Raw genomic sequence first — 11,535 nt, 5'->3', positions numbered from 1 at the left:
CATATGTAATACCCTTTATAATAAAAAATTAAAAAATAAATAAATAAATAAATAAATAAAAAGATCATTTAAATCAGAATTTTTTCAATTTTTAAAGTATTGTGTTCTGAAATATATGTGTTGTCACATGTATATCATAGGGATCATATGTTCCAGTAGCTTCAACTGAACCCAGGTAACCAACTATCACATTTTTTTTGTTTTCTTACCCTTAGAAAAACTTCACATTAGTGACTTTTTAAGACAAGTAAATAGTTTCAAAGTTTGAAGAACGCTTGATCCATATATTTCCCCATTATCAACTTCTAAAAAAGTTAGATTTTTATCTCATATAAAATGCTCTTTTTCTCTGTGGCTAGATATACTACTTCTTCTTAAAATGCTCAAGCTCATTTTCAGAAAATGTAGTCTTTTTTACTTTCTTATTGTTATCAAATTGAATCTTTGGCATAATTTATCTTCAGATTTGAATAACATCCCATTTTGGTGGAATTATCCTGTTTGTGAGAAGTTTTGATGACTTCTGAGAAATATTTGTGGTAATGATCATAGGCTCTTTTTTTATTATTTATGAACTAGGTCACTCTATTCCACATTTCTCTTTTTAAAATAATTTTAGAATATCATCAGAATAATGTCATAATTTGCAAGGGTAATGTTTCTAACTATCCTGGCAGACCAGTTGCTGCTGAATCAATTAGGATTTAAAACGTCTCAGACATGGAAAAACAAGGAGTTCCGTGGGAAATAAATATCCGTTCTTTAATTCACAAGCATGTTCTCTATGCTTCTAGAAAGCACATTTTAGGCTGATTAGGTCATGTCTGTCACTACATGTCAAGGGTTGGTGATCAGAGACTTGACTTTGCACTCCCAGCACATAACAGAGTCCCTGGTGCAAAATGCTCAATAAATGTTTACTGCTGAATTAATTAAGTACTTAGTCACTTTCAATAAAGAGACAAAGGCCCTGCCTGAAAGTTATTTGTTAAATAATCTATTCAGTTCCTTCTTAGATTTAAGATTTAAATTTTTAAACTGTGAATTTGGAGCTAGATGAAAATTGATAGATGATGTGGTCAAATTCTCCCAGTTAAGGTTGAAGAAAATGACCCCCAGGTCATTTAAATGGCAGTCTCAGTGATAGCTAGCTAGCTAGTGGCAGTACTTGCTGTAGTGCAGCATCCAAGTCTCAGGGTTCTTTTCTATGCCTTCAAGTTTAATTAAATTTATTGCAATCACTTGACAACTGTGATTTACATTTTTAGGGCCCGATGGGGAAAAAAGGAGCTCCTGGTGCTTCTGGAAAACCTGGGATTCCTGTAAGTAGCCAGCCGTTGGCATCTTTCTTGCTTTTCTTAATAGAGTTGGCAACTTTAGCAAGCAGAAAGGTCTGGGGCCAATTATGACAAGTGTTGGATAAATCAGATTTTCTTCAAGAAAAATGTTAAGCCCCTGCAGGAACATAGAGGAAACAAAATATGACCATTGGCTCAAAACCAAGCTTGCTGTTTAAATGTAAGTCTCTGTAAAAGAAGGATGCTGCTTCCAGTATTATGGGGCCCTCTCTGTGGACTCATGCTACTCTCTGATGGTGAACCACTAAAAAATAGGGAACATGGACTCATGACTAAGTGATTGGTGACAGAGGTCAGAGATCATCAAGTGTGGATAGAGACATGAGCTGGATTTTAATTAAAGCACTCAACCTCTCATTTTCCTGGTAAAAGAACAGAAAGTCTTAGGGGGGGAAAAACAAAGTCTTTCATCACAGAACAAAAATTAATTATATCTTAGCCACCAGTTTCCCCCCCTGATTAGGCAAATATGTGTTGACTGACTTATTAGCAAAGATTTTCTGCTGGTCTTCTCTAGCCACCTGCTTTGGGTGTGACCTGTGTTGGTTCAAAAAAGTAGAAAATAAACATAAATCATGACATGTTCAGGTAAGCGATTCATACAGATAAAATCCAGTTGCCCAAGAGTGGAAACAGATTGTTCAGACTCAGTCATAGAAACCAGAACGAATTCAAAGTGGCAACAAAAAGAGCTATAATGTGTTCCTTTGGAAAATAATACAATAGGGGGTTTTGTAGATGGTGAATGGCAGCCTATATCCTAAGCAGACAGGTGCACATAGCTGATCTTTTCTTCACAGCTGGGTAAAGCCTGAGCGGCACAATGAGAAATACCAGGGAATTGCACTAAAACTGAAAAGGACACACAGTAAATTGCTGATCAGCGTGGCATCTTTGCTTAGGGAACTTAAAGACAGTGGCCCGATCTTTTGAAAACAAATAATAAACCATTAAGGAATCCACGAAATAGGAAAATTTATCCTGGACAGGATATTAGAAATGTAAACACTGCCCCCACCCATAAATATAAAGGTATTTGTTATATAATCACCTGGACAGTGTCTCTCTATAATCCAAGTCATTTTTAATTACCAAGGGGTTTCCCGGCCTACCTGGGCCGAAGGGCCTGCAAGGACACCGAGGGACAGATGGCATTTCAGGAAACCCTGGAAAAGTGGGGCTCCCCGGAAAACAGGGACTTCCTGTAAGTAGATTGATTATTTCTTTGCTTTTCATTCTTTATGTACAGTGTCTCCTTGCTAGACCATAGATATTTTGGCCACCTTTCTTAGCTTTGATGTTGGCTCCAATTAAGCTAATCATTTCTTTAATACGTACTTTGGAATTGTATTTATGATTTGGAATTTGTATTTATGATGTCAATTGGTACATTTGCTTGGGTATTTTGTATTGAATAACATATTTTTCATTTATGCCATTTTAAACATATAAAATCTTGTCAATAAGGACCATAAAGAAGCAGTTTTAGGGGCTATCCAACCTGGCTGTTTGGAGTTCATCAAATGCCACCTTTGGAACATCTAAGCCTTGGCAGTACCTCGAAGTAGGTTCTGCCAAAAATTATTTTGCCTTTACATTTGTCAGTATTTTACTTGGCAAAAATTGTGTGAGTATTTTTTTCTCTATATATCTGGTGATGCATGACATAGATTCTCTTATTTTTCTATAAAAGTTCTATCTTATTTTATCAGAAATTTATATATCATACTTTATCTTCATTTAGCCATTTCTCTTCTTTCCTTCCCTCATGTCATCATAATAATGATATTTGTTGTTTTCATCTGAGGGTATGTTTTTATTGGTTTGAGAGAGAGGGACATCGATGGGTTGCCTGCTGTATGTGCCCCAGGAGGCATGGAACATACAACCTAAGTATGTGCCCTGACCAGCGATCAAATCTGCAACCTTTTGGTGTCCGGGATGATGCTCCAACTAACTGAGCCACCCAGCCAGGGCCATTAACCACATATTTCCGAGAACCAAGTAAAATTTACCCTGGTACCTTTCTGTTATTTGTACATGCTTATCTGTTTTTCTCTTCTTAAATAATAAATTAATCCCAGTGTTTATCAAATGTAGCATGATGCTGTACCTAAACCCAAACCCAAATTAATAGTCTTCATTTACTATAATGAATTATCTCATTGTTAAAAAAAAAAAAAAACCATGAAACTATGATGTAACCAATTTAATTTTATTTTAGAAATAAATATCTGCCCAGATTCTATCTGAAAAGGTGAATGTTAATAAAGAGCCTTAACATGGTTTCTATTTATTTAGGGGCAATATGTCAGAACATCAGAGCATTATCAGGTTAAGGCCTAGAAAACTTTGACAGCCAGACCAGTGGTTTTAATTAAACTAGTTATCTTATAGACTTCTAGTAGCCCAGTGCATGAAATTCATGCATGGGAGGGGGCGGGGCGGCCTCAGTCCAGCCTGTGCCCTCTCCCAATCCGGGACCTCTTGGGGAATATCAGGCCTAAACCGGCAGTCAGACATCCCTCTCGCAATTCAGGGCTCTGCATGCACCAGTGACCATACTCTTCATACAGGTGAAAGGCATCTTGCTGTTGTATGAGCAGCTACATTTTTTTTGCCCTGATTATAAAAAGTAGTACATAACATGATCCTTCTGAAGCAGTAGTACCATTTTCCCCATATGTGCGTGGAAAAACTGAAGCAGAGAGAAGTTAAGTAATTGGCTTTGTCACACAGTTATAAGTGTCAGAATCAGGGCTGAACACAAAATGTGCAAGCCAGAGTCCATGCATGTCATTGCTGCATCATCCTGTTTTTTCAGTGTTAGAGTACCATTGCCAGGTTTTAATTTTTAAATCTAAGAGACTGTTCTCCATATATAGAGTCCCTAGGCCTGGCAAGCAATCAGGGCCAATCTGTGGGGTGACTGGCAGGGCTATTGGGGGGCCCCCCGCTGGCACCCGACTTGGTTGGCGGCCTGGCGGTCAGTGCTTGTCACAGCTACCGGTGTAACATTCAGTCGATTTGCATATTAGGGTTTTATTATATAGGATGCCATTAACATCAGTTGGGTTAAAAAGGACTTTCATTTGATAGCTCAGTCTTAAAAGAAACTCAAATCTAAAGTTAAAAAAGCACAAAACAAAATAATTAATAAGTAAATTTAGTAAAATGCAAGAAGAATATACAAAACTGAATTGTATTTCTATATACTAACAATGAATAGTTAGAAATTAACATTTACTGGTAAAGAGCAGTTCTTAAAATAGTATTAAAATGGCATAATCTGACCCCCACACACAATGTGCAAACCTGTATACTGAAAACTATATAACATTGCTGACAGAAATTAAAGAAGACCTAAGTAAGTGGTATGTATTCTATGTTAATGGATCAGAAGACAATACTATTAAGATGTCAATTGTCCTATATGTTGGCAGTATCTTAAATGTTAAGCATATAACTATCATATGACCCAGCCATTTAACTCCTAGCCAAGAGAAATGAGGGTTTATGTCCACACAAATACTCACACATGAATATTCATAGCAGCTTTCTTTGTAATCACCCAAAACTGGAGGCAACCCAAATGTCCATCAAAAGATGAATTGCTAAACAAATTTTAGTACATATGTACAATAAAATGCTAGTCTGCAATAAAAAGAATGAGCTATTGATATATGCTACCACATGAATCAATCTCAATATACCAGGAGAGACACTGAGTTTTTTTAAAGAGCAGACAAAAGGGGGCACATACTGTGTGATTCTGCTTACGTAAATTGTAGGAATTGTAAACTCATCTGTAGTGACCAAAAGCAAATTAGTGTTTTCCTGGAGATGGGAGTGCATGTTGGAATTTTGAAGAGACTATTTAGAGAAACATAGACAGGATTAAGACTTTCAACAGTAGGAAGTGGTTATCACCCTTAGGGATAAGGAACACTTTGGGAGGGTGAATATGTTATGTTGCTTGTGATAATGATTTCACAGGTGTGTTATTTTAAAATTGACTTGAGAAAGAGAGAAACATCAATTTGTTGTTCCACTTATTTATGCATTCATTGGTTGTTTTTTGTATGTGCCCTGATTGGGGATCAAACTGGCAACTTTGGCACATCAGGATGATGCTCTAAGCAATTGAGTTAGGTCAGGGCCACAGGTGGATTCTTTATTCCAACTTACTTTATGTCAATTATACCTTACATAATTTACAGTGTGCAAAGTGGTGTTATATTAGGGAGGTGGCAAGGAGAGATGACACTGAGTAATAAGTAAGAGTTAGAAAATTAGAAATAATCATTGTGTTGGGAGGCAGGAAAGAAACATTCTAGGTAGAGAAAACAGCATATACAAAGCTAAGAAGAACATTGTGTTTGAAGAACCATAATAAGACCAATTAGGGGCTAAAGTTTAGTAAGCAAGTTATAGAGAGAGTTTGATTCTGTTCAGGTATACAAGGCACACATCATAGTGCATGTAGAAGGTCATATTAAGGATATTGAACATTATTTAAAGACAGTAAGAACCCATTGAGGTTTAAACTTAGGAGTGACATTATCCAATTTTACATTTTTAAAGAATTCCCTATGGCTACAGTATGCCAAATGGGTTGGAAGGGAGAAAGGTTAGATGCAGGAGACAATAAGAAGACTGTTTATTGCATTATTCCAGGCTACATATGTTCATGGCTTAGACTACACTTGTGAAGTGGAAATGGAAAGAAGTGGATGAATTTAGGTATTATTTAGGAGGTAGCTTTAACAGGATTTGATATTTGATTATAAGAGGTAAGGGGGGGGGAGGTGTCAAGGATAACTTCCATATTTTTAACTTTTGCAAGTTTCTAACTCAGTGCACTGTAGTGCTTGTCACTAAAAAAGCCAAGACTGAAGGAGACCCAAATCTTATGGGTAAGGTTATGATATTCAAGTGGAGATGAGTTAGCAATTAAGTATTCTAGTCTAGAGCTTAGAGAGGAGGTCAAATATTAATTTTAGTGTCATCAACATATAAAAATGCTCCAATCAGAGTCCTGTAAGAAGTATGTGGAACACTCAATTGGAATTTTGAAGAGACTATTTAGAGAAACATAGACAGGGTTAAGACTATCAACAGTAGGAAGTGGTATCGCCCTTAGACCTGAACGGTTAAAGGGAAGAAATAATGTCAAGTCAAGAGTTAAGTGGAATTGTTGGAAAGGGGGCACCTCACAGGAGCCATAGTTGAAAGTAATCCAGCCACTGGCAGAATAGCAAAACTGGGGGCAACGTGAGAAATCAATATATTACCTCTCTCTCATCCCACTTTTCCGCATCCTAGTGGCACATTCCATTGGCCAACCCTACCTGGAATTCAGAGGACAAGAGAACCCAGGTGAGGCAGTCCATGAAGGTCAGATTGCCAGAACAAATGATGAGATAGAGAAGGGTCAGTGAGCAGATTAGGGGAGAAAATGAAAAAAAAACAAAACACGAATATAAAGTAAACAATGGAAAGAAAGTCCAGACTCAAGCTGTCAGGAATTCTGTCATTTAGAAGTCAGATAAAGAAGGAAGAGGAGACTTCAAAGGAAACTGAGATGGAGTGATCATAATAGATAGGAGGAAAAGAATGTAATGTCATGAAAACTTAAGAAACAATAGTCCAAGAAGGAGAAAGTAATCAATTATATTTAATAATCCTGAGAGAGTTTGTTGGACATTTTTTAAATAAATTTTGGGTTCATTTTAGCTACTCGGCATCTTAAGCCCATTTTTATGTTTAGATATTTTTATATTTACTCTTTTTTAGTCTTGGCAAAAGACTAGCTTCTACTACAGAAGTCAAAAATTTCTGTCCAGCCAGGGTGGCTCAGCAGTTGAGTTTCAACCCATGAACCAAGATGTTACTGGTTTAATTCCAGAACATGGTCAGAGCACATGCCTGGGCTGTGGGCTCCAATCCCAGTGGGAGGTAGCCTATCATTGATGTTTCTATGTATCTTTCCCTTCCCCTCTCTATAAAATCAATAAAAACTTTTTTTTTATTCAAACTTTCACTTTCCAGTCCCTCCTTGAAACAAGGATGTAGGCCCAGGACCTAAATGCAACCAATCAGTTCTATATACCTAGGCCTTCATTTTGGGGGAGTTGGTGATACATAGAAACAGTAACAATGGAGATTCTGCTCTTTGGGCAATGGCAGTAACATCAGTAGCATTCAGTTCCCAGGGCTGGTGCACACTGCAGTGTCCAAATTCAGGCTGCCTCATCTCCCTTTAATTCTATCCATTCTTCAAACCTGCTTTTCCAAGTTTATCAGTGATTATATGAGCTACCTGTTGTCTTTTCAGTAAATTTCTGCTTAAATGATATAGGGCTTGTTTTTGGTGTGTGCAAGGAAGAATCTTCCTATGGGGAACCCCTGGACCTGCTGGAGCTGGACCCCAGCAAATTATAACTGTTGTGTTTTAGAATATGGAGGTCATTCATAACTTTAGCAAATAACCATTTGGTTGATGAATGAGGGCAGAAACAGGATTGGAGTGCTTCATAAGAGACCAAGGAGAGAATCCAGATATTCAGAAAATTCAGTGGAGAAATTTGGCTCTGACAGAGAAAGTAGGGCAATAACTAGAGAAGAAACTAAAATTCCAAGTTGAACATATTTTTATATGAGAGAACCTCGGTCCTATTTAAATGCTAGAAGTATCTAGTGGAAATGCAGAGGCTGAAGACATTAGCAAAGGAAAGAAGAATCCGAGTATGAATTGGTATGACCACAAACCTGTATATTCTAGCTCCATTTCTTTAGTTATTCTCCTTCTAGTTGGGGATGGTTTTTAGAAATCAGATTCAGAAACGTGTCCCTTTATATATTGCTAGTATAAAAAACCCATTGAATTTTATGATGAAAGAAATTGGAATGAATTACAATAATATTGAATACCTCTCATGGCCATGAAGTTGAATGCTGTCTGGTATTGCAATTAGTAAGCAATGATTTATCAGATCATAAATCATCTTTTTTAGCTTTTTGTAAGAATTAAGTTAGAGACATTTTACATGCATACTTAGGATAACAGGATGTTATTAAGTACTTAAGTGTTTTATACTCATCAAAACAAAAACAAAGTAATTTTTCCTTGAGGAATTCTCCTTTTAATCCTAAAGTTTACTTTGGTATTGATGAATATGGAAATATTTTCTACTGATGTCTCTGCTCCCTATAGAATATTTGCTGTGAAAGTAGAATGAGAATGTCTGTTCAATGAAATTAGGTAGCAATGGCTAAACTGGTCATTAGGGAATATGATTTCTAAGATGATTACTTCTAAATCCTACTATGTTGATAGAAAAACTACTTCAGAGAGTAATAGAGTTTCTAAATATTAGCAAATTCCCTGGAATATTTTCAACAAAGGATAAGAACATCTTTCCATTGGTCTTTTTTTTTTTTTAATCATGGCATTGTGGTGTCTTTTGGCTTACCTTTAAAGACGGCTGAATTTTTCCACTGAGAAAAATATTTATTCAGGATTTCTAGCATTATGCAACTGCCTGATTTTCCTAAACAATGTTCTTTGGTTTTTTCATTTTGTTTTATTTTGTTGGGTTTTTTTAATTTTTTTTTTTTTTTAATGTGGCCAAGGAGTTAAAGAATTCCTGGCATATTCACTCTGCAGTTTCAATGTTTTTATTCAAGGTCACATGACTCACCGAAAGCCAGTGTTGAGGAGGTTCACAGTTGCCTGTGTGAATTTCCTTCTGTAGAAATGAGAGTTTTGAGACTAGTCGACCGAGCACATCTGTAGTAAATGAATCTACATGCTGTTTTCATTGAGTTGGACTTCTGTACAAGCACAGTGCCTCAATCATTTATGAAAAAGGAAAACAACTTTTCTCTGCAAAGATCATAAATCCATTTGTCATCAAAATGAAGGCTTACAAGTATTTTTTTTATTGCTACAACTAATATAATTGGTTATTGGGGAGAAGGGGAAAAAACAAAATGAACAACTTGATTTAGGACAAATCAAGGCCTTTCAGTCTTGACTTTGCAGTTTGTCAGGTGAATACAGGCTCAAGCGTTGTCTCAAACAAGATGCTTGTCCCAAAAGAACATTGAACGTTTTGAGTTTTCCACTTGTGGGTAGTGTCCAGTATAAGAAGGAAACACACACTTCATCAGCCCACTCATAAGCCAAGCATAGAGTAGCAGGACCACCGTGGGAGCTTCTATTAGAAACGCCTGCAGCCCTGCCACCCATCTGGGCCGTGCCTTCTCTGGCCCATGAGCTAGGCACACTAAAGAAATTTGTTTCTACAAAGATACATTTATTTCTTCTCAGTATTTTGAAGAAAGAAACATACCTGCATTTAGCAAATCCTTTCAACTCTTGATGACTTGAGAGACTGATGATCAGTTATGCCGTATACTGATTACTACTTTCTCCTCTTCTACTGCTGCTCCTCTGGCTTATTTTCCGCTCATTGGGAACTCTCCCAGAACAGCCAAAGCTCAATGTATTTGGCTGCTTACTAGCAACAAAATGAAAGACTTGCTAAAGGATTAACTTTCCTACTTGAATCTTCAATGACTTGCAATAATCCTATCAAGTCATACTCTCTGTGGAATGTTGTTCCTTCATAATCTGGTCTCTGTTTATATATATCCAGTCTTACATTCTACCTTTCTCCTCACGAGTGCTGTGCATTTCAGCAAATAATTATTAAGTGCTTATTATGTATCAGGTGGTATTCTACTTGTTAACAATGCATAAAGTTACGTAATACAAAAACTTCATGAAGTAGGAAAACCCATTATCTCCAGTTTACAGAAAAGGAAGCTTAGATTCAGAGATATAAATAACTTGCCTAAGGTCACACAGACAACAAATAATAGAACCAGTATTCAATAGCAGGCAATCTAGATTCAGAGAGTGTGTTCTTTTTTTTTTAATATATTTTATTGATTTTTTACAGAGAGGAAGGGAGAGAGATAGAGAGTTAGAAACATCGATGAGAGAGAAACATCGATCAGCTGCCTCCTGCACATCTCCCACTGGGGATGTGCCCGCAATCCAGGTACATGCCCTTGACCGGAATCGAACCTGAGACCCTTCAGTCCACAGGCCGACGCTCTATCCGCTGAGCCAAACCGGTTTCGGCCAGAGAGTGTGTTCTTAACCACTATGCTAGACTCCTTCAAGACTGTATGCTTAATTACTAAGACATCCCCCAAATTCTGTGTATTTCCCTCTCTTTCATGTTTTTATTCAGACATGTTTTTTCCTCTGCTTGGAAAGCTCATCCATCTTGCCCTCTGACTTAAGGATGAACAACTTTTTGATCTTCCAGGACTAAATGGAACTGCTACTTTCAGGTGCTCTCCCCTGACCCTGTACTCAGAGTTAAGCATGCATGCTCTGAACTTCTGCACACTCTGTACACTGCTTCTGTAAGAGCCTGGATAATATGGTTTCTATTCCTTATCTTCATGTCTTTCTTCCCCCAAGAGATTGTAAACTCCTGTAGAACTGAGGTTGTGTTTTCTCTGTATCTCTAGCACAAAGCACAGTGACAGATCCATAGAAGAAGCTCAATAAATACTTGAGGAATGACTATTCTTCGCATAAGTATGATTTTGGAGACCTGAGTTTAAAATTTTTAACATCTTAAACATGATACATAAAATGAGCATAATACATAATTGGTATGGTTTTTAGAATCAAATGAAAATATTGTTTGTGAAATGCTTAGTACACTGCATGGACTTATTGAATCATCATCTTTTAATAATATTAAATATTAATGGTTAAGCTAGTATTTACTAATTCAATAAATATTTATGTAGTGCTTAATCTGAGCCAGGAGTTAGGAAATGGAGCAATGAACAAAGAAGTGCATTCATGGGCAAAGAAGTGAATTCATGAAGTATTAGCCATTGCAATTAGACAAGAAGAAGAAATAAAAGGCATCCAAATTGCAAAAGAAGTAAAATTGGCCTTATTCGCAGATGACATGACATTATACATAAAAGACCCTAAAGACTCCATCAAAAAACTATCAGACTTAATAAATGAATTCGGCAATGTAGCAGGATACAAAATTAATGCCAAGAAATCTATGGCATTTCTGTACACCAATAGTGAACTTACAGAAAGAGAGACGAAAAAAGCAATCCCATTTAC

The 11,535-nt window shown here is 36.8% G+C and overlaps 1 protein-coding gene across 1 annotated transcript in view; it reads left to right on the top strand.

Moving 5' to 3' along the window:
* COL24A1 (collagen type XXIV alpha 1) overlaps nt 1-11,535 on the top strand; it is a 311,443-nt gene that overhangs the window by 252,473 nt on the left and 47,435 nt on the right. Inside the window, exons 44-45 of the mRNA XM_015572114.1 lie at nt 1,269-1,322; nt 2,455-2,562. Of these exons, the coding sequence (XP_015427600.1) occupies nt 1,269-1,322; nt 2,455-2,562 (162 nt within the window). The remainder of the gene's footprint in view (nt 1-1,268; nt 1,323-2,454; nt 2,563-11,535) is intronic.

Source organism: Myotis davidii, unplaced genomic scaffold (assembly GCF_000327345.1).
Source record: "Myotis davidii unplaced genomic scaffold, ASM32734v1 scaffold162, whole genome shotgun sequence".
Taxonomy (NCBI): Eukaryota; Metazoa; Chordata; class Mammalia; order Chiroptera; family Vespertilionidae; genus Myotis; species Myotis davidii.
Note: the sequence above shows the minus strand (reverse complement) of the source record. Positions and strands in the feature narration are given on the sequence as shown.